Source organism: Dicentrarchus labrax, unplaced genomic scaffold (genome assembly GCF_905237075.1).
Source record: "Dicentrarchus labrax unplaced genomic scaffold, dlabrax2021, whole genome shotgun sequence".
In the NCBI taxonomy this organism is placed as follows: domain Eukaryota; kingdom Metazoa; phylum Chordata; class Actinopteri; family Moronidae; genus Dicentrarchus; species Dicentrarchus labrax.
In genome coordinates, this window is record NW_026136705.1 from 2,811,931 (window position 1) to 2,835,715 (window position 23,785).

Genomic DNA, 23,785 nt, shown 5'->3' on the forward strand with positions numbered 1-23,785 from the left:
TCGGATAAACAACGCGCACTGCGGACAATGTCACCCTCTTTTACGGTATTATTCGGTATCTAACGGAGGCAATGCTCTAGTGTGGGCTTCCTCCAACGCACACCCCGCGTTTTAACACCCTTTATTTATCCTTTTTATTGGTGCTGGCGGTGCACGGAGGAGGCTGGCGGTGGACGGAGCGGCCGCCGCGGAGCTTTCATAAGTTTCCATCCGGCTCACTGTTGACATAAAGCAGCCTCCGGTGGAAGACGTCGTCGGGGCAAAATCCGAGTCACAAGACTCCACCGAGCTGGAGTAACGGCTGCTTTCTCTCTCTCTCTCTCTCCTCAGGTAAAGGTTAACTTGAACTTAAAACATCTTATTATCTTTTTATATATATATATATATATATATATATATATATATATATTTTTATTATTGGAGTAAAATAATAATAATTTAAAAAAAAAAAAAAAAAGTTGCGAACGGGAGCTAACTGATTAGCTCAACGGTTGTATTTCGAACGTTGGTTTGAACGGTAACGGCTGACTAACTGAAACGGTTTGTTGTTTGTTTGTTTGTTTGTTTGTTTGTTTTTTTTTAAAGCTAGTCTAATAATCCGCAGTCTGTCTGTCTGTCTCTCTCTCTGTCTGTCTGTCTGTCTCTCTCTGGTTTTACCTCTAAACCAAACAACTCATACCAAGAACAGAAGTGCGGAAACGACTGCGGAAAAAAAAAATACTTCCCCCTCCTTCCTCTTCTCCTCCTCCTCCTCCTCCTCCTCCTCCTCCGGTAACTGGAGCTGTCATTTCTCATTATTAGTATTATTAACTAATAACGTTACCGGCGGAGAGAGAGAGAGAGAGAGAGAGGACGTTAATTAATGAGCTGTTAATGTCGGGGGTTGAAGTACGGAGGCAGCAGAAGGAGCTCACTCTCTCACAATGTCTCAGGTTTTGTTGAGCTTGTATCGGAAATATGCAGCCGATAGACTCAGAGGTAAAGAAAGAAAGAAAGAAAGAAAGAAAGCTGGTGTTTATGCTGTTCACCTTTTTATCTGCTTGTTTAAAAGTCTCCATGTTGTTTTTAAAACAGGGTTTGAAAGGATGGAGAACCCCGGCTACTGCTCCGGGAGCTTTGACGGTCTTCATCACCCAAGTGACGATGATGATGATGATATGGTGGATATTGCAGGGGCCACATTGGACTTCTCCAGCACCGACGACGTCCCCCCTCTCAGCTCAGGTAACATTAATGTACACAGGTACCCTTTAAAGGTGCAGATACAGGGTGCATTAATAACGGGGACAGTATATGTGGATATATGTGGCTGAATACTTCGATAAAACGAGTGAAAAGATGTACAGAAATGTGCAAAAGATCATCCCCGGGTGGATCTGGGGGAATTTAATTATATTTTATTATATTCTTAACAAAATCCATTAAGGGTTTGTTATTTTGTTGTTTAAAAAAAAAAAAAAAAAATAAAAAAAATAAAAAAATAATTTTAAAAAATTTTAAATTAATTTTTTAAAAATTAAAAAAATTAAAAAAAGGTTTTAATAATAAAAAAAAAAAAAAAGAAAAAAAGGTTTTTTTTTGGTTTATAATTTTAAAAAAAGGGGGAAAAAGTTTTAAAAAAAGGTGAAAAAATTTCTCCCGGGTGGATCTGCAAGTTAGTGGTGGGACATATAATCATATTTTATTATATTATTAAGATAAAATCAGGAGAAAGTGGATTAATATAACACATAGTGTAGCTTCGGGGCTTTGTTGATGAGTCCAGCTGCTGATGGAGGGATAAAAACATCATTAAATGGGCTTAAAGATCTTGTAGAAGTCTGAATATATTCATTTTATGGCTGCAAAGTTTATCAAAATGTGCATTATGGCATTAAGTGTAGTATCCAAGTCGCAAGAAGCTGCAATTTTAGATCAAATATGTGACAAACTTCAGTATAATTAAGTACTGTGCTGCTGCAGAGATCCTGTGGCCTACAAATATTGTTCTCAAAATGTAATAAAACATTTTTGTTTGGTAGTTTACAGGGAAAATAAAAATCCCTACTCATCGTGAATCATATCGCACAGCCGTAGTTCATTCAAATGTTTAAAACTAATAAAACAACTGAAGCAGAGTTAATGAAGATCCTGTGAGGACTTTAGGAATGTCTACAAGCCCCCAGAAGTCAGGGAAAATCATGAGTTACACTATCTACTGTTGTACCTCATCTTTATATCCCCTCATTTCTGTCTAAAAAAGGCATTTAATGCACAAAATTGTTTGTACAATTAAAATATATCATGCAAAAGATGTAAAATAGTAGAGGAAGGATACATATACAAAGTCCTCTCCGCTACAAAACAATTCAGTTACATGAAATCATAAACATCTGACTACATTTATCTTCTCTCACCGTCTTATCGCTCTTATTCTCTTATCTAATTATCTACCTGTCACTCAGTAACGGCCCCCTTGTTTGAATAGGTTTTAAATCCACTTCTTGGTAGCAATTCAGATTTCTGTAAATATCATAAAACTTTTCTTCCTTGGAAGCTCGCTGATGTTTTGTTTCTCTGATCTTCTCTCTGCCCTGAGTGATCTATAATCACTGTGAGGTTCAGTGTGGGTGTCACATGAGTTCAGTGAGTTGTGGGTCGTACATGTGAATAATCAGTTACTACGCTCTCTCTCTCTCTCTCTCTCTCTCTCTCCCTCTCTCTCTGTCTCTGTCTCCCAGAAACACGCAGTACCAACTTTAATGCTGTATTTTGTAGTTTGACCTCTCACCAGAGCACAAAAACAACCCTCAGAGTGAGTTATAGCTGTACTACTGTTTGTGGAAGCCGCTGTGACATCTGCCCGGTTACTGACGATGTCATCTTACGTCAGCGACCCTCTCCCGTAGTACGACAAACTCCAGACGACCCGGGAACAACTCCCAACGCACAGAGAAGAGATTTATCTCTCATTAATAACTGATGACGGCTCTGCTTATGTCATCATGACGCCGCTGTAAGACCTCGATTAGCCAATCAGAGCAGAGTACCAACAGAAAGTAGTTTTTTAGTATGTAAGGAAGGGAGGTCGTTTGCATTTTTGGACTCGAGAAGCAATGTTTTTAGAGTCTGCAGCTCACGGCGGGGCTATTGCTGAGTCATTGGTATTGATTAACCACTCCATTAACCTCCTGCTGATGGAGAACTAAAACCTTATTTTAGTTTCCCCTTCAGCAGGATTTCTATTCTGATCATTGCAGAAGTTAACTAAACAATAAAGCAAGATCAGTGTTAGCCATAGATCGACTGCTGATATCGTCGTATCGCAGCATGTTTATGAGTCTCCCTTCCCTCGGCTAAACAGAGCGATACCTAGAACGAGGCGTAACCCTGGGGCAGACTGTTCCTCCTCTTGTTTTGGTACAAACATCCCGAGAGTCTAAATTGTTTCATACATGGAAAAGCAGCCTCCACTATTACCACTAACTAGCCCCTACAAGTCTAAACAGTGTCTCGCTTCCTCAGCACTAGTGTAACCGTAAGACTTTCTGTCTATCTTTCCCAGCACATTATTAAAAAAAGCAAATTGATTCAAAAGTGCAGTGTCAGATATTGCCCAGTCATCGCTGATGTCATCATGACATTGCTAAAAAAATAATAATTAAATCTTGAAACTTTCAGGAGAAGTTAATGGATTAAGAATATGACCACAAATGATTTTGAGGTTCCCTAAAATAACAAACAAATAAATAAAACAAACCAACCCCTGTCAGAAAGCGAGATTAGCTGCCTGGTTACTACTGATGTCACTGTGACATCACCAGCCACTCGATGAAACTGCCAACAGGAAGGAAGTCTGGAGAAATACTTTCTCTCAGTGGAAGCAGCTTCTGTTGGGTTGAAACCACGTTTCTTTTCCACTGTGTCAGCCTTTTTTAAAACTGACTAACATGTTTTTTTTTTTGGTGGTTTAAGAAAGAAAATCTTAAACTCAGAGAGTGTGAGCGTAGTCATCCAGTTCCAGTAGAGAACACGAGCATCAGCAAAAAGTGGAGTTGCTTTGCTTTCTCTGCCTCAGACTGATTATATAATTGTGTGTCAGGCTCCGGGGAAATCAGGCCGGGTTAATTTCACCCTCCGCCTTCCATATTTAAAGTATCGGCGCTGGTTGTTATCTGTGCTGGCAGATGCTGCTTGAGGAGGCCACTCGCTGTGCAGAGAGAAGTCAATAAACTCCAGGTGAAAGCAAGTCTTTTAAATTAACATAATCTCATTTTTCCTGCCTTTTTAAAAAAATATTTCAGCACACACTTTCTGCTTTCTTTGTGCTGTTCGGTTCCCTGACTGCTCCTCAGCGCGCACTTGAACTTGTTGCCAAGCAAGTCTTCTTTAAAAGCCATTCTTAGTGCGGTCTTAATCGTTTATCCTTGTGTAAACTGTTGCTCAGGGACTCATTAGCCCTCCATTGCTTGTTGCTTAGAGAGGAGAGTTTGGTTGCTAGTCTAAATCCTGACCTGGGATTAATACCAAAGTACTCTGATCCTTCTGTCAACAACTAGTATAGGAAGGAAGGTGTTCCTGAGCAAGGCAGTGCTGCTGTCTGCAGTGTATCCGCAGCATTCGAACAGCAGGATGTCGTTTACGTCCCGATGGATGAATAAAGGTTGAAACCTGCCGCAGCAGATTAAAGCCTCCTAACAATCCCTCCCCCAAGGTTGTAGGGATCAGATGAATGGAGCGTTTTGTGTTAATCAAAAGAAAAACTGACCTTTCCCATTAAATCCTTTAGCTCTCTGAGGGAAGTGAGCATGTCACTGCTTGTCCTCGCAGTCTGGCTCCTGACGTCTGTGTGTTATTTTCTTGTTTTTGAAAAACAAAAAAAGACAGAAAGGAGGCGATAAGAGCAAAAAAATGCATTCAGACTAAAACTGTGCAGGCGCCTTTTACTCCTACTGGTGCAACACGTGCTCATCTTTTAATGAAAATATGAGATACACAGCTGCAAATGTTGACTCTTGACACCGCTTGACCTCGGTCATTGTAGTAATATTTTATTGACAGGAGGAAGAAGAGAGAGAGAGATGGAGAAAGAGCTGCAGCCTCTTGAAACAAGAAGCCATAATACATGTTTTTTTTTTTTAAGTATAGCCTGTAACAACTGTAAAGTCTCAAAAGGACTTCACAAAACCTTAAAGGAAGACTAAAACTTGGCTTGGACCTCATACAACTTGGAAGAGAAAGGGAGGAAGAAAAGATCCCACAAAAACTACTGGAAGAGAGGGAATTTCCCCACTAAGATGACAAAACAAAAGAAAGTGAAATCAAAGTAAACACCAACTTTATGTAGAAACTCCAGCAGATTAAATTGAGTGAGTTGGGGAAAAGACATTGAACTAACATGTTAGTTTATTTTAATCAGAATCAGATTTATTGCCAGGTAGGTTTTTACACATACGAGGAATTTGTCTTGGTGCAATGGTGCTTAAAATATGCAATCACACACAAAAATAAAAAGATAAATATATAAATCACACAAAAATCACACAAGAATAAAGTACTTTTAAAAAAAATAAAGATAAATAAAAATAAGAAAGATAAGAAAATGATAGGAAAACTGTACAGAAGACGGGAGTGCATTAATGTAATGCATATATATAGGGTGGGCAATTTTAATTTTTTTTTAAATTTGCTTACTTTGCTTTTTTTACTGCCCTTATTCAAATTAGTTTAAATCCATATTCTATTGCTTTATTACCAGTGTTATACAAGGTACGATTATTATACCAATCCTGTTTTTATTGCTCATTATATTGACATTACATCCCCTCGGCTGCTTTCTTAGTCAACAGGATGTAATGATTGACAGGGAGTGAGTCACAGTGATTGGGTACAGGGTGTCTGCCGTCTTTCTCTTTTTTATACCTCAATGTTTACTTCACCAGGTCACATGGGGGATTGTGTGAAACAGGGAGGGGGAGGGGAGGTGTGAAAACACTCAAATGAATAAGGGGAAGGGAAAAACATTTCCAAAAACATTCGATGGCATTTCAGGAGTTGAAGAGGAGACAGACGAGCTGTAAAGTGAAACATTTAGCGTTAGAAAGTGTTTACATACGGCGGCTGGCTTGAGTTAAAGGTCATCCAGGGACAGTTTTCAACACGTCCTGTTGAACCCCTAAATGCACCGCTGGTTTAATTAGACGTTACGTGCTCTTAAAGCGCATTAATACATAGTGACAGCTCTCAATAAAAACATACTCAAGTGACAGACCTGTGGTCATAATAACCTCTTACCACCTTTTTAAAAAGGTGTGACTCAAAAGCACTGAATGAGTCACAGTCATCACCACTGAGTGACCCTTGAGCCCTTTGTAATTATGAGGTCTTGTTAGAGATAAAACTTCATATATAAGCCAGAGATCACTCACTAGGTCCGATATCCTCCTGTGAAATGTTGTGGACGAACTATAAGTAGAAATAAATAAATAATGAAGAACTTTTCCTAAATAAAATGTGATAAAAGTTTTGTTTTGGTTCAAAGAACAGCACAGATTTCACACCATAAATGATTTAAAAAGATGTCAGATAGCTGTAATAAACTACATATTAAGTAACTAAGTAACATTAGTTTGGGTTTTGTGGTTCAGTCCAACAAAACATCTACGAAAGGAAAGAAGTTTGGTGTTTCTTGTAACGTTGGAGCCAGGTTTCTGTAGCTTTCCAGCAGGACAGTTTGCATCAGGTCCTCGTATATTTAAAGTTTCTTTCCAGCTTGTCTGAAAACTTCATCTTGTGGACATGAAAAATTAATTGAATCAACTGCAGAGACGCACATTCCTTCTTTTTATTCAATTTCCTCTGACTCACTAAATATGATTTAAAATCTCGGGCTTGGCAGAAGCGACGGCACTCCACAACATTACCAAGGTCCAGAGAGGCACGTCACAGGGGTCACATGAGATGCCAATCCCCATGGCAACCAGACCTCAGGAGTTTAAGGTTCAGATCCTTAGAGGAGACGTGTGTGTGTGTGTGTGTGTGTGTGTGTGTGTGTGTGTGTGTGTGTGTGTGTGTGTGTGTGTGTGTGTGTGTGTGTGTGTGTGTGTGTGTGTGTGTGTGTGTGTGTAAATCATTCGGTAACAGATAATGTACTGTAGAATTTTGGCAGACAGCGCCGCGGTCAAATGACAAAGAGAGCGTGTCGAATTTTCCGGAGTTTTCTGTAAATAGTTAAGTGTGTGTGTGTGTGTGTGTGTGTGTGTGTGTGTGTGTGTGTGTGTTGATATTCTGTGAAAATGTAAGATTATAGTCGGCTCTGTCCCTTCAGGACGCTCACAGACTTAGAGTGAGTGCTGAGCTCAGCATGACATCCCCCTTTGCTGGAAAACAAGCAGAGTTGCTCCGGGGACCGTGGTGTCTGTGTCTGTGTGTGTCTGTGTGTCTGTGTGTCTGTGTGTGTGTGTGTGTGTGTGTGTGTCTGTGCTGACCCATTTTCTGAGAAGTGCTAATACTGGATCAGTTTGCACTTTGAATACTGCTTTTTTTTTTTTTTTTTTTGCTTTTGGCATTTTAAGTTGTAGACAGGATTCTTGTACTCGTGCCACAGACTTCAAAGCGCTGCCATGTTAGCGCCGTCTTCATACTCCAGAGTTTACCTGAGAACCCTGTGATAGACTGGCAGCCCCGTCCTCTCACTGGGATATGCTTGTGCGTGCTGGGATAGGCTTCATCTCTTCGCACTGGGACGGTCTGTAGAAGGTAGATTCATATGTGAGTAAGTTGAACTATGGAGAACAACTCCATTGTGAGGCATTTCAGCTTGTGGCCTTCACCGGGGTCAACCGAGGCCACGAGCTGAAACATCACACAATAGAGTTACTCTCAATACTACAACTGTGGCTGGAGATTAGATCCTCTTTTCCTTCTCTATACATCTTACGTAAGTAGTTGTGCCCCCTTCTGCTCTCTGCAGTTCATTAAGGCTAAAGTAGACAGGCTTTTTAGTTCTGTTTTCAAATGTGCTTTTAGGTTTTTGACATTTTTTTTAAGCCATGAGACAGAAAGTAAGGAGTAAAAAGGCTGCCGCGGTCGAGTCCAAACCTTTTTACTGTAAGCTGGTTGCTGCTACCAAAAGAATTTGACTGTGGTTTCGCCCTATCTACTTTAAATACACACAGCACTGTATATCTCCTGGAGGTCTAACTCAGACCTTTTTGTGTGCGAGGGAAGTAAGGTAACACACACTCCTCCTGAGGTCGTAGCTGGGTTAGGATTAGTGTAGGTTCATTTCAGTTCAATTCTAAAACGCTAAGATCAAAACCAGACTGTAGCTTTGTGGTTGAAATCCATATAGAGGGCGTTGCATAATCCAGACAAAGAGCTTTTCAGTATTTGATATTCAAAAGGACTGAATTCCCAGAAAGAGCTGAATTGAAAAGTAAATATACCCACAGCCCGTCACACTGCCTTTCTTCCTGAAAACTATCAGGGTCCTGCAGGATTCAAAAGGTCCAGACCTTGTAAACACTAATGACCTCATGTTTACGTAGTGAACCACCTCAACCAATCAGAGAGAGAGAGAGAGAGAGCTCACAAACACTCAGGACCTATAAAACACAGTTTCCCACCAGCACAGCAAATCACCATCTACTTCCCAGACAGTTCAGCCAATCATCTCGGCTCATCTTCCAGAGCTCTGTGGCCAATCAGGGAGTGCTCTGTTGGAGTCCACTTCCTAGAGGAGTTCAGAGGAGGGAAGAGATTTTACAGTTTGAGTTGTCTCACTGACTGCTGGTGCTCAGTTTGGGGGTGTTTGTTGGGGGGGTAACGAGAGATGGACTGGGAGTTCTGGACCAAGCAGCTGGATGAGGAGGTTCTGGTTGAAAATGGTGAGTGTGGGACCCACGAAGAGCTTTTGTTTGTAGCTCTTTGATTACACTCTCAAGCTGTCATGAATGAGGAGTTTTAAATGTAGTTGTGAAGACCGGCTGTCGTCCCCCCTCTCTGAGTTAGACTGCTGACGCAGGTTGTGCTTGAATAACCAGTTGTATGGGCTTCTTCTTCTTCTTCTTCTTCTTCTTCTTCTTCTTCTTCTTCTTCTTCTTCTTCCTTCTTCTTCTTCACCACCTTCACTGCAGCCGTAAACTGCGTCAAATGCCTCACAGCTTCAGGTTGAATTGGAGCTTTGTTGTGTTTTCGCCGATACCTTTAACACGGTGGAGTTTAATCATTAAGACTAAGTTTTATGATCCGTCGTGCAACATGTGAGTCACGCGGTTTATGTTTTTATACTGCATCTTGCATGAGAAAAATAGACACTTTTTTGGGGTGCTCGGTGTGTGTGTGTGTGTGTGTGTGTGTGTGTGTGTGTGTGTGTGTGTGTGTGTGTGTGTGTGTGTGTGGTTCTACAGCGACAGATAACACAATGAATACCACACACACTCTTATCTGTGTGTGTTGGTGTGTTTCCTACTTCCATCCATGTTTGGGGTCACAGAGGCTGTTTTGTCCCTTTCTGTGCGGTCATGACTTCACAGCTGAGGACAGACTCACTTCTTTTCTTTCCTTTCTTTATATAGAGCAGTGACTATTAACCTCTTTCTAATGGCTTCAGCTCACTTTCTGTGTATATTACGCTGTATATTCTAGTTTATGTGTGTCCTTGTGTCAGATGTGACCCTTTTTTAATTATTGAAAATGACAAATTCTTCTTGTGTTATCCTCTTCTAGGGTGTTTGGGTTATGTGATTGTATGTTCTCAAAGCTTTACTGAGTCTCTATCAGCTATATCGAATAAGGTGCAAAGGTCAGTGACTGTTGTTGTGTTTTTTAATGGAGCAAATCCACCTTAAATAGAAAGACATGACCTTTGGTAAGAGAAATGGTTTTATCTTTAGCAACCTAGCTATTATTTACTCTATGAATAATAATCTCATCACAGAGAAGAGATCCAACCAGACTCTATAGGGTTGGGGAATATGACAGTATATAACTTGAGACAGAGATTTTGGTTGACCGTATTTAATGTAAAAGTAGATTCATCAAAAACCAACATTCCTGTCTTGTCATTTTATTTATAATCAGTTTTTAAATCCTGAGTTTCAAGAATATATACTACTAATATCAAAATAGATTCTATATATACTGAAATATGATTAAAAAGGATCACTTATATTGTGATAGAAGGTCTAAACTGTCAAAGACATTGGGTGTTTTTGTGCTTTCTCCTGTCTCTTTGGCTTGTTGGCATAATGATGTCCAACAACGGCTCTCATCTTTCATATTCAGGATATTCAATAAATACTTTTGCACCACATTTCAAAGGTTTTCAGACAGTGATAGATGACCACAGGCACTGCAGATTAAATGAGCTTTCAGCTACAATACATGTGTTGTGCATTGTTCCTGCTAAATAAACAGTAAAGTGTGCAGGAAACCAGCCAAGCATTTTACCATTTATTGATTCGTTACACTTACCCATTCCTGTACAGGGTCACGAGGGGCCTGCAGCGTATCCCAGCATGCATTTTAACAGCAGGGCTAATGGATTAAAGAGGGGCAGGTAAATAAGTTAACAGCTCTGATATGCCAGCAGTGCAACGAAATGGTAGCACAAACTGAATGAGTTGAAATAAAAGGAAGATAAAACTGAGTGTGATTGATATTACAGTCGTCTCCCGTCTCGTGTGGCTCCGGTTACATTATAGGTTTCATTGCCATCAGCTGACTGTCTTGTAACCTTGTAGACGGCGATGTGTTGTGTAAGTTGAGACAGAGTTTTGTAACAAAGGCTGAATGGTGTCAGTGCGCCTGTGAGCAAGGCACTTCAACCCCCAGCTGCTCCAGTAGACAAGGACTGACTGTGTAGATATACTAACATATATACAGTTTTTTTTTTTTTGTTAGGAATTTAACTCATGAGGAACTTTTTTTTTAAATCTTTTTGGTACAGTACGACTTCCCTGTCTTCTTCTAGTTTATAGAACTCCTTGTGTGATGAGCTGTCTATGATCACACACTTGCTGCTTCCTCAAAATTCAGAGCAAATGCCAATGGTTGAAATATCTCATAGATAAGGGAAGTTTGTCAAATAAAAAAGCAAATAAAAGTGTAAATATACACACGTTTGTTAAAGCTTTGGTTAATTTAGCTTCCTTGTGACGGGTCCTCTTGTTAGCAGGTGTCTCTGGGACTGAGACGAGTTCTCCAGGACATTCTTAGACGTTGTTGAAAACCAGTTTAACTTGTCAGCTCGGTGTGGAGAAATGCTCCTTTTGCTTTAACGGATGCCAATGCTCTCCCCACCCGAGTGTCACGTTAGAAATGTAGCTTGTGGTGTGTGAAGATGGTGTAGATTAATTATTATTTTAGCTTTATGTGACGGGAAATGTGTATAAAATCCTCAATGTGAGCAGCCATTGTTACTTTCTGGTTGTGTTTGAATGTTATTGCAAACCATACTAAGCCACCAACCTTCTATCTCAAATCAAATATTGTTAAAGTGATAATAAAAATGCCCGACTGACTGTGGTTTTGTCCAAGAATGTACTTTTCCTCTGTCAGTATCAGCTCTTTTTCCTCAGAAGTAGCCCATTAAACTTTTTAACACAGACAGGAAGCATCGTTATTTGCATGCGTCTCCCATTAAATGAAAACACGTTGTTTTTATTTCGCCTCAGATAATTGTTTCGGTCCCATAATGACTCGTCTCGACTCTGCTGTCGATATCTTAAATGCAGCGTGAATCAGAAGGGGCTTGACTTCCTGTGTCGTTTCCCGTTTCTGTCCGGAGCTTTTCTTTTTTTGGCGGCCGCCGGTCTGGTAATTGTAGCAGACTGTAGCTCAGACGCTGCCACGTACTCCAGCCTCTTTTTGTTGAGAGAGCCCAGCTGAAGTTGATCCCATGGCTTTGTGTGTGTTTGCCAGAGGAACACTCATTAATAGAGTATTGTCAAGAAAAGTGTTATCACTATTACAAGTTACAATACAAGTTACAATGCACATTTTCTGCTGCTCTTTTCTTTCTGAGTAACAAAAAAATCTGCAATAATAGTGGATTTGCTACTGCTAGCAGTTTCTCAAGGCTGAAGTCAGTTGTTCCACCCGTTATCAGACACTTTGTTCTAGACAGAGTGAGATATCTTGACCACTACTATTAATTAAAAGTCTCCAGAGGATGCCTGTGATCTTACATCTAGTACCAATGTTATTCATATTATTATTCATTATTATTATTATTATTCTTCATTATTCACCATGTTATTCGTTATATTCATGGTCCCTAGAGAATTATTTCAGATGAAATTCATGTTTAAAACCCTTCTGATTTTAATAACTCCAAGATCCTTCCCCCTTGCACCACCTGCAGGACAAACTCCTTACATCCACAACCTTTTGTATTCTGAGGCGTAATCAACACTGCAGGACATTTTGTCTTGTTAAAATAAGTTGGAATGTTATTTTATGTTTGTTGAAATATGCTGAAATCAGTTCACACTGGGCGTACTGTGTGTGTGGGAAACACTGCTGGACTAGAAAGAGAAAGAAAGAGTTCACAGGCTTGTCTTATTCATTCAGTTTATGGACCGTCCTATATTTTTAAATATGTGGAAATAGGATCTCTTCTGACAAGTAAAAGCAGTTTTTATCCAAAAATATTTGAATAATAGAATATTATTAAAACTTCAAAACACAACACGGCAGAAGACAATAGGGCAAAATGTGTAACATGAGGCAAGAACAATGTGGTGGCAAGCAAGAGGCTGATGCTGTGTGTGTGTGAGGATATTAATGTGCGTCTCAAAATCTCTTTCTCTCTCTCTCTCCCTCTCTCTCTCCCTCTCTCGCTCCCTGTCCCTCCCTCCCTCCCTCCTTTCCTCCCAGGAGGTTATGAGGAGTACAGCAGCAGCAGCAGAGCAGCCGGCATGAACGGTAACGGCCCCGCTAAACTTGTGGACCCGCTGGAGGACCCGGTTCCCGGATTGGGCACCTACGAGGACTTCAACACGATCGACTGGGTCAGAGAGAAGAGCAAGGACCGCGACAGACACAGAGAGGTATGAAGAAGAGCGTTTATAAGGAAGAGGAAAGAGCTAGATAATAGTTATCCAGCACGGTTTACTTCACTGTCACACCTTTAATAAGGTGGAGAATCCTCTCTGGGTGTGACAGCTATCGTCAGCACGCAATAAAAACTCTGTGAAAGTTTAAACTCCAGTCAGTCTAACGGAAAACAACCACCATGTATAACATCTCGCTCTTCACGCCCGCTTAGAGTTTATATTTAGAGCTCCACAGTTTCACACATCGAAAACTGAAGAATTGAGGTTATGTACCGTCTGCTGAGTTGGTGGTGGTTGTCAAACTGGTCCACTGTTACAGTGTAAGATGAGTTATGATCTGTTGATGATCTCCGGGGAGGAGTTAAAGAGTTAAAGCACCACAAACATGGTGTACATCAATGTAAACCGTGTGGAAAAGCAGCTGAGCAAAGTAAATAAATATAAAATATGACATAAATATGACGTATTACTGACACCATACACTGTATAGTGTGATAGAATATAGGATGTGTAATGGTAATCCCTTTCTAATATGGATCTCCTCTTGCTGTGTCCATCCAGATCACCAAGAAGAGCAGACAGTCGACTGTGGCTCTGCTGCACAGCGTCAGCGATGCCTTCTCTGGATGGCTGCTCATGCTGCTGGTGGGACTCATGTCAGGTTAGTGCCCTGTGTTTCCTTAAAGCTACGGTCTCTTTTTATTTTGTTTTTTTATGTGTGTTAAATGTAATCAACTTGATCAATAAAGTGTGCTGTTTAATCTTAGAAAAACATTGTTTCTGATGTGGTATGCTTGTGTTTGCTTCAGACAACTTCCTTTGACCTAATTTATGTTTTTGATGTAAAGTTTCCGTATCAGATGTGGTAAAGCCACAGGAAATAAAACCTATAATATCTGCACAGCTAGATTTTGAGTGATGAGTTGCACTGCTGCACTGGCATAAGAAAATAAAGCTAAATCATATGAAAGCACAGGTGTATTATTTATACCCGACGCACAGCTTATCCAGCCTAACTCCAACTGCAATTAGAGTAATATTTATAAATAAAATCTACTTACACGGCTCCTTAAACACAAGATATCAGTGCCTAAACCTGTTCATACCTTTCCTCTTGTTTTCTGTGCTACCTGCGTCAGCTGAAACGAATTCCCACGTGGTGACAGGCAGCTGGTGTGGAGCTACAAAATAGGTCTAACATTGCACTGAAAATAGGCAGGGTGACATATTTCTACAGAAAATGAATATTCATTATGTCGGCTAGAATCCTGGCAGGTGATTCACCTGGCAAACCAAAAAAAAAAGTAAAGTTCAGACACTGCACAGAACACAAGGATGCACATGACATTTGATGATGGATGTTTGCTTTGTACTCATTAACACACCTTCAACCTCAGAGGCCGAACTAACCCATAAAACAACCTCTGTAATGTCCCGTTGTTCTCTTTGTCCTGAACCTGAACCCTCATGCTTCTCTCAAACCAGGCGCTCTTGCCGGCGGCATTGACATCGCAGCCCACTGGCTGACGGACATGAAGGACGGGGTTTGCCTCATCGGCTTCTGGTTCAACCACGAGCACTGCTGCTGGACGTCCAACGAGACGACGTTTCAGGAGAGGGACCGGTGTCCACAGTGGCAGAGCTGGGGTGAGCTCATAACGGGGACGTCAGAGGTAGGAGAACGTTACAAAACTTCATCATCTGAGATCCATGAAGTTTGGATATAGTAGCTCAAGTGTTTGCACAGGGACATTCTGACTAATAAATGTAAAGTTTTTGGATCCAAATGTGAGAATAAAGTATGAAAACTAAATGTCATGATCCAGGACTTTGAGCTACTTCCTGTTTTATCATTATGTCCATATACATGTGGGCCAGTGGCACTCTTCACTAGAAAAGATTTCATGTACAGTCATGCTCTCTCTGACTCATACACCGTACAAAAAAACAAGTGTCATGCACACTAATGGCCTACAAAAAACAGTTGTACTGGTGCTTTGGTTCCACCTGCTGGTTGTAAGCTGCTATGACACAACTCAAATACAGTTTTTTATAAAAGGTTTTCAATCACCTTACTTTACCTATTTTATATGTATGTGTGTGTGTGTTTGTGTTTGTGTGTCCCTGCAGGGTGCGTTCGCCTACATAATGAACTACCTGATGTACATCTTCTGGGCTTTACTCTTCTCTTTCCTGGCCGTCACGTTGGTCAGGGCCTTCGCTCCTTACGCATGTGGCTCAGGAATACCAGAGGTAAACCTGCACTCTACTCATATTATTTCTTTATAATTTGACATATTCATCCCCTTTCTTCATTTTTCCTCAATTGTATTTTGAATTCTTCATCTGTGACATTGTTTGCTTTAGTAATGCATGTCTGTTCATGGACAGGATTTCAACAGGATGACAGACAGGATTTCTAGCCGCACATTCACACGCAACATTCTTGTTATTATTCTTGTGTCTTTGAATAAAAGCAGGAACTATGGCTGCAGGAATAAACCGAGTGTTTGGACAGTAAAGCTGCTCCAAGTCAGCTGTATGCAATTGAGAAAATGCTCTAAAATATGAGCTTTTTCTTTTCTTTACTGTCTGTTCTTCCCTTTCCCCGCTGTCCTTAATTTATTTACATCTGAAATGAAACAGTAAGAAAGATCACTGACATTTGGTTGACTCGAATAAAAGCCCAACTCGTCTCCCTCCGTCCCCTCTACTGTCCTCCCATCAGTGTTTACTTTCTCTTCATCTCTCTTCTCTCACTCTTTATTTCTGAGGAAGTGAAGAGCTGGAGATTCGCTTACACTCAGGAAATACAAGTGGGAAACCTAACTGAGCACAAACATATCGGATCTGATTCACTCATTTCATATATATACAGAACAAAAACACACAAGCACGGCTCTTCCTCGCACACATAAACTCCCTTACTTAATTTCGTGGAACTTGAATCCTGTTCTCCTGAAGGTCTCTTCTCTCAAAGGTCAGCCAGCGGTCAACAGGCCCACGCACACGAGATTAACCGCTTATTTGAAAGATAAATATCTTCCACAAACTCCACTTTCTCTCCTTCCCCTTCCATCAATGTTTACACTCTTCCTTTCTCTTGGTTACACTCTCACACACGCATATCTAAACTGATCCCTCCCTTATATAAACAGACACATAATCACAAATATATCCCCGCCGTCTCTACACACACAAACTTAATCCTCGCAGATACAAACATGCTTTTCTCTCTCTTTCTTTCTCCGTCTCTCCATTCAGATTAAAACCATCCTGAGCGGCTTCATCATCCGCGGCTACCTGGGGAAGTGGACCCTGATCATCAAGACCATCACCCTGGTTTTAGCCGTCTCCTCTGGGCTCAGTTTAGGGAAGGAGGGCCCTCTGGTACACGTCGCCTGCTGCTGCGCTAATATACTGTGTCATCTCTTCACCAAGTACCGCAAGAATGAGGCCAAGCGGCGAGAGGTAGGCTCCGAGGCGGTTGGGTGTGAGGGGATCAACAATGAGGGGATTTTATTGCTAGTTAAAAGATTCAGTGTCCTGGTTTTGGACAGTTCAGCAGGAGAGATGCTCATAAAATGGGCTCTTAAGGGAAAGTGTTGAGATAAGCTCTCTGTGGTTACAAATTCTGCAGTCGTTCGCATGTCAAACAACAAATATTCAGTCTTATTTTATTGTTGTTCTACTTCATATTACAAGAATAAATTAAAATCACTGCATTGGTGCGCTGTGGTTGTGTTGTCACAGGATCACTGGGTTTGATCAGACTAGTCTAATCGACTTTACCAAAGAACATATGTTTACAAAATCAAAACAGCTTATGGCTCGTTCTAATGTGTGTGTGTGTGTGTGTGTGTGTGTGTGTGTGTGTGTGTGGTTACTTAAATCCTGACATAATGAGCTCCTGTCATAGATCGGAGCTCAGAGTTTCATCTTTGTTAAACGTCTCAGTTGCACTGTAATACAACTGAACTGAATTCATATGTTTGTTTTTTCCTTTTACGTGTAGGTGTTATCTGCAGCGGCAGCAGTGGGTGTGTCTGTGGCCTTCGGTGCTCCCATAGGAGGAGTCCTGTTCAGCCTGGAGGAGGTGAGTGCAATTATTTAACTGATTTCCGTCATTCGATTGTTGATACCCTGTCTGCATCTATTTATACTGACAACATCAGAGGATATCTGATGCAACATGAGACCTTAAAATCCACCACAATGTTATAACACACACAAACTGATTTCATTACAGTGAATCACGCAAAGCAGAATCAAAGAGAATCGGAACAATACAGCGAGTGCCAGTAACTTTATCAGTACCAGATAACAAAAGTAATCTGAATTGGTTTTAAAAATTCTTCCACTTCTTGTTTGAATTTCCTGAACATACGACTGTTTTCTGGAGACCACACAGCACTGGCACCCAACTGGGAATATAATAAACCATGACAAAGTGTTTGCAGCGATAGTTTGGGAAATAAATGTTCTGCAGCAGCTTCGTAATTTAAGTTGAGCAAAACACCCTTGGAGGAAGGTTCGGATGAGGATGCTGTTACTTTTTCTCTGGGCACTTAAACCACCTCATAGGGCAGTTCTGAGCCAGAACATTGTTGATTTATATGTGAGATATATGTGAGATATCTATATATTCCACAGTTTTATTTTTATTACAAGAGAAATTATTTATTTCACCACATTTTTGTACAAATATTAATCTTATAAACTACATCTCCTGTCTACAGTTCCACACATTAAACTGTCTAGCCCTTTATAAACGGCACTGATATCATTTAAATTAGTTATTTCATTATCATTCACACATTCAAACACATCTCTTAGTTCAATGTTCTCTCCTTTCCTCCCTTCTCTCTCTCTTTTTCCTCTAGGTGAGCTATTACTTCCCCCTGAAGACCCTGTGGCGTTCGTTCTTCGCCGCCCTGGTCGCAGCCTTCACCCTGCGCTCCATCAACCCGTTTGGAAACAGCCGCCTGGTGCTGTTCTACGTGGAGTTTCATGCCCCTTGGCACCTGGTGGAGCTGGCCCCCTTCGTCCTGCTGGGAATATTCGGAGGCCTCTGGGGGGCGCTGTTCATCAAGGCCAACATTGCCTGGTGCAGGATACGTGAGTAGTGAAGTTATGGTGAAATATATGTGTGGTCTAAACAGTCATTCAAAACCAAGTGCACCTATTAATCAGTGTCTGTCTCTCTAAAAGGTAAATCTACTCGTCTGGGTCACTACCCCGTCACTGAGGTGCTGGTGGTGGCGGCTTTGACCGCCCTGCTCGCCTACCCGAACAGCTACACCAGGATGAGTGGAGCCGAGCTCATCTCTGAGCTGTTCAACGACTGCTCTCTGCTCGACTCCTCTCAGCTCTGCGGCTACAAACAGGTCAGCCTTCGCCTCTGTGTTTATGGGGTTTTGTCATTTTATTCCCACAAAGGAAACAACCTGATTTAAAGTGTTGTTGTTACCATTTGAAGTAATTTGAAGTTTTTTTAAATTTATTTTTCATTTCTCTGCCTGCCTTCTATTCTTTTAATATTGCTTTGTTTTGTCTTTTCTCTATCTTCTCTCTGTTTATCTTACTCTCCTTCTGTACTTCCCACGCATACATTCCAGCCAACGAACACATCAGAAACAGGTGTAGGTAATAGCCTAGCTGACCGGCCCGCTGGAGAAGGCCTGTACACCGCTCTGTGGCAGCTGGCCCTGGCCTTAATCTTCAAGATGATGATCACTGTGATTACCTTTGGAATGAAGGTTAGTCTCTCACACACACACACACACACACAGACAGAAACACATTACAAACGAGTGTTACGACTCTCCTTTGAGCTCTGCTATCGATAAGGCCGATGCTGGTTTAATATGAATGCGCATTCTCTGTGAACTCTGTGCAACATGGCGTGTGAAAGTGCCACGGGGACAGCTGCCTCTAATATGTCTGGAACCAGATTTTGAACCAGCGTCATGGTTTGGTTGACTGAAATTGCTCATCTGGCCCATTTTGCAGTTTTGGATGAAGTGTAATTGAACCTCTGGAGCCTTTATGCATTGGTTTATGTGCTGAGTCACAGCAGTATGACTCACCGGAGGATCAAGTTACTGGTTAAAAAGAAAAAGTAATGGCTGTGGGGTTTACATGTTTATGAAGAAAGATTGTTCCTTTGCCGGAAAATAGACATAAATATCACACTTTTCTCTGCCTCATCTGTACAGTCAGACATATAGCAGCAGTGATCAATAGCTATAACTTCTCCTCCTATAACCCAAAGACGTCTTAAGTGAATCAGTTTTACACCAATGCCTTTAAATCTTCAGCACTTTGTGTTTTACAGCTTGTGAGAATCAATAAATCTCTTCAACTTACCTGCACCTGTAAAGTCTAATAGGTGTATAACTGCAATACCAGATAGCGTCACTAGGTTGTGCCTCCTTGTTTTGTTGTGATGTACACACGCTGCTGCTACGCCGACCGCCATCCAGAACAGAGAAATCTCCTCAGTAACGAGTTGGTGCAGGTTTACTGTCTATGTTCTGCTGCTCATGTATGATTAGTGAATGTAGAGCTGTAGAGACCTGCTGTTGTACGCTCGATGTAATGTACTGCAGTCAAATCTCCAGATTGTTGAACTAGCTACGGCTGCTAACTCTCTTCACCTACACCAGCCACGTTACGCACCCCAGCTGTTATTAACAGTCGAGAGAATAATGTATAGTTTCACAAATATAAATGACTTTGCTGAGCAGCACTGGCTAATACTCCATTGGCTAATACATCTCCATTTGTCCACCCAGGTTCCCTCTGGTCTCTTCATCCCCAGCATGGCAGTCGGAGCCATAGCCGGCAGGCTGCTGGGTGTCGGCATGGAGCAGCTGGCCTACTACAACCACGACTGGTTAATCTTCAAAGGGTGGTGCTCGCCAGGAGCAGACTGCATCACTCCGGGGCTTTACGCTATGGTCGGAGCCGCCGCATGTTTAGGTGAGAGGTGTGCAGCATTAAGCACTTTGGGTTGGCTCTTGATTTGTTTGAAAGACGTAATCTTGATCCTGAGTGAGGGTAAAATGGAGCATGAGAGCAACAGGCTGATCTGTGTTGTAAATGACCTCCGACGAGGTGCGGACAGAGCCGAGTCTGGAGGTGAAGCTTTGATTTAGTGACGGAAATATAAATAATATCACACACCCAAACAGACAAAGTGTCTGGTGAGGAGCTCAGATGCCCAGAAGCATCCTGGATCAGGATGTTTAGTGCGTGCCTCTCCTATAGTGGTATTCTGAGCACGTACAACTGGTAACTCGCCAGAAGGATTAAGATTACATGTTCAGGCTAACTTGGGAATGTCTCGGGATGCCCATAGAGCAGCTGGATGTGGTTGGGGAGACGGACGTCTGGACTACTTCACTCTGTTTGCTACAACTGAAACCCAGACCCCAGATAAGTGGTGCAAAATGGATAGACAGAGGGAGATTTCACAGTGGTTTTGAGTCCCTAATGTCTTATTTCTTTTAAAAAATATGAAAATAATTACATCTTGAAGCATTTTATAATCAAGTTTTCCTTATACTTTTCACTTGTTTTAAAAAAAAAAGGACTCGAGTATAGACAGAAATGCCTTTTTATAAAGGTGGTCATTTGCAGTGCAAACACTAATTCAGACTATTATTTATTATTAAATGTAATTAATTTCATTAATCAGTTGAGTCTTTGATAGGCCTCTCGTGACTGTGAGGATTTCTCCCACCAGTTATTTAAATCACACTTAGGAAACAAATGTACATTATTATAAAGGCTGTGGTTACATTAAGCACTACAACATGCCGACCCAAGCAGGGTTTTTCCCGTATTCGCTGTAGCTGTTTATTATGCCTCAATGGACGACGAGAATTAAGCTTTTACCTCCTTTTTAAACTTCAAGTTGCTCCATCAAAGCCTGAGTGAACCAAGTGCAGTAAACAGATAGCTGGTGTGCTTCGTCACACTCAGGAAATGTTTTGTATAAAAACAGATGGTTACTAAATTCTTACCATGAGGAGAGGGTTTCATCTACTCTGAGCGTTCAGGGTAACAGGGCAGATTCTTCTGTCTCGTAGATCTGGGACAAACGATTCTGAGAGTAAGGTTTCTGAAATATGTTACTAATATATTTGTGTTGCTTTTGTATAATTTTAGTACGTTCTGTACTTTATAGTCCTTGTTAAAGTAATATTTAATGCAAGTGGCCAAGAATCACTTCCAACGAAGAGTAGCCAAAAATCTACTTCTCTTTTTGTGCGCTGTAACATGTCTCTCTCCCACAAAATGATGTCCAAGTGCAACAGCAGTTACCCAAAGGCCTAAATTATAAATGTCCTGTTATTACTCCTGTCCTCAAGTCACTGTTATGGTATGTACACCATTACTCAGGATCTGTTTATTATTCTTTTTATGTATTCAGGTTTTATTTATCGGTATGTGTCTTTACCACTCAGTGTATTTGCGTTGTAGTTTTTAATTTCTCCCACATGGATCAATAAGGGAACATCTTATCTTATCTTCTGAAGTTTTTATGTGTGCTCACCAAAGCAAATTCCTCTTATCTGAATCTTCTCTGGACCCTCATCAGGCTGAGAAAACAGCACCAGTCACAAGTCAGAAACTGGTAAACTTTAGCTGCGTCTGGTGAGTTTGTTTCTCTACCAGCCCGTAGGCTTAAACAGGTAGCCCTGGAAACTGAATAACACAAGCGTCTGGAGCATGTGAGTCTTTGGCCTTGGTCGAGATAAATTGAAAAGATTTTGATGGACTGTAATTTACATTGTTAGCTTCTTTGGCTTTCACGGTTTTGCATTAAAAAGATTGATTGTAAAATAACTCCGTTTGAGGATATTGGACAATATCTCTACTCAGTAATCTTCATTCTCTGGCTGAAAAACACATGTGAATGGACTTTAAACTATAGAACAATTGGCATCAGGGAACAATTTTGAGAGCATATAATCATCTCCATTTTAACATTTTTGAAGTTCAGAGCAACTAACAAAAGAGAACTTGTTTTTTTTATCCCCCTTTTAAAGTGGATGTACAACACTCACAGTGAAACCCTTTCATGTCCAGTTGACTTAAGCTAGTTGTTTAGAGGAAGGAAGCCACAGAAGATGAAACTGTGGCATCAAGTTAAAAGTGTAGCCTTGGTTTCTGGCAGCACCCATCAAGATGATTATATGATTGGATTCAGAGTGGAACCACTGACCTATAAGTGACAACATTTCCACAAAACAATGAGGGGAAAATAAAGAGCCCAAACTTTCAGATAAAGAAATGTCAAAATCCATTTGTGTGGCAGTAAATGTTTTTGCTGCTTTCTTGTTTATCCAGACAAACTACTCTTTCTCTAAATGGTAGCAGGGTGACATAACTGTAGTATTTACCCTCTGCGTGTGTTCAAACACAGCCTTTATAATACACTGTATTAAAGTTCAAATGAATCAGACAACTAATCATTTAACATTTAACGTGTCACCTTCTGCTGTCTCCCTCCAGGTGGAGTGACACGTATGACGGTGTCGCTGGTAGTCATCATGTTTGAGCTGACTGGCGGTCTGGAGTATATTGTCCCCCTCATGGCTGCAACCATGACCAGCAAATGGGTGGCAGATGCTTTTGGAAGAGAGGGAATCTACGAGGTGAGGTGTCCGTTTATGTGTGATGTGGTATTCCTCAACTCTTCGCCGTATGAAGCGCTGATGTTGCAACACAGATTCCTTGTTTCTGTTTGCACGCTGCAAGTTGATTTCTTTTTAAAGAGGTTTGTTTCAATGGTTCTGCAGGCTCACATAAGGCTTAATGGATACCCGTTCCTGGAGCCTAAAGAGGAGTTTGAGCACAGCAGCCTGGCTGTGGACGTGATGAGGCCCAGGAGGTCGGACCCGGCACTGGCTGTGCTCACACAGGAGGGGATGACTGTAGGAGAGGTCGAGGTATGGACACATGACGTACATCGAGTAGATCATAACACACTGGAATGCAGAGCAGAAAAATAATAAAAGGACACATTGATATGGAAAGCACATGTGGTTATATAAAAGCAAAACATGTAAAAATGGACACAGATTCTAAAACTGTAGAAATTAAATAAAAAATCTAAAGAATTCATGTGGATCTGTAGATGTTTTACTTTATAACAGACTGTTTTATTTGTCCCCCAGACCTTGGTGGAAAGCACCCACTACAGTGGCTTCCCTGTGGTCGTCTCTCAGGAGTCCCAGAGGCTTGTGGGATTTGTACTCAGAAGAGACCTGCTCATATCAATAGGTCAGAACCGTGTGTGTGTGTGTGTGTGTGTGTGTGTGTGTGTGTGTGTGTGTGTGTTCATAAGACCATCAGCTGAAGGCTAATGTTGTGTATGACGCCTTTTTATTTTGAAAATCCTTCCAATGTTAGACATCCTTATTTGTGTTTCTCACTTTAACGTTAATCCCCAACTCCCTTCAGACAACGCCCGAAAGCGCCAGGAGGGCATCGTCAGCGCTTCCCAGGTGGTCTTTACTGAGCATGCTCCAGCTCAGGCTCCTGAAGCTCCGCCACCCCTCCGCCTCAGAGGGATCATGGACCTGAGCCCCTTCACGGTCACCGACCACACGCCTATGGACATCACTGTGGATATATTCAGGAAACTGGGGCTACGCCAGTGTCTGGTTACACATAACGGGTGAGGACAGACGTGATTTTCTTTAAAGAGGAATTACTAAAATGTATTTTTG

General features: G+C 41.3%; 1 protein-coding gene and 1 long non-coding RNA gene across 5 annotated transcripts in view; one reads left to right on the forward strand and one right to left on the reverse strand.

Moving 5' to 3' along the window:
• The first annotated feature begins 21 nt into the window (after positions 1-21).
• clcn5b (chloride channel, voltage-sensitive 5b) overlaps positions 22-23,785 on the forward strand; it is a 29,907-nt gene continuing 6,143 nt past the window's right edge. Inside the window, exons 1-16 of one of the 4 annotated variants that reach the window (XM_051400451.1) lie at positions 22-330; positions 1,075-1,224; positions 12,862-13,034; positions 13,602-13,701; positions 14,526-14,713; positions 15,171-15,293; positions 16,305-16,511; positions 17,056-17,136; positions 17,924-18,158; positions 18,252-18,427; positions 18,659-18,799; positions 19,838-20,024; positions 22,566-22,708; positions 22,853-23,002; positions 23,231-23,336; positions 23,517-23,733. In XM_051400451.1, coding sequence (XP_051256411.1) covers positions 1,086-1,224; positions 12,862-13,034; positions 13,602-13,701; positions 14,526-14,713; positions 15,171-15,293; positions 16,305-16,511; positions 17,056-17,136; positions 17,924-18,158; positions 18,252-18,427; positions 18,659-18,799; positions 19,838-20,024; positions 22,566-22,708; positions 22,853-23,002; positions 23,231-23,336; positions 23,517-23,733 — 2,366 coding nt within the window. In that variant the 5' untranslated portion in view covers positions 22-330; positions 1,075-1,085. Of the gene's footprint in view, positions 331-776; positions 979-1,074; positions 1,225-4,193; positions 4,219-8,619; positions 8,868-12,861; positions 13,035-13,601; positions 13,702-14,525; positions 14,714-15,170; positions 15,294-16,304; positions 16,512-17,055; positions 17,137-17,923; positions 18,159-18,251; positions 18,428-18,658; positions 18,800-19,837; positions 20,025-22,565; positions 22,709-22,852; positions 23,003-23,230; positions 23,337-23,516; positions 23,734-23,785 lie in introns of those variants that run through there. The other 3 variants (XM_051400450.1, XM_051400453.1, XM_051400452.1) reach the window with 3 other exon arrangements.
• On the reverse strand, positions 1,136-2,672 carry LOC127363706 (uncharacterized). The gene is made up of 2 exons (XR_007884926.1): positions 2,434-2,672; positions 1,136-1,248 (listed from the first exon to the last, which is right to left on the reverse strand). It is a non-coding gene; the product is annotated as an uncharacterized LOC127363706 (long non-coding RNA).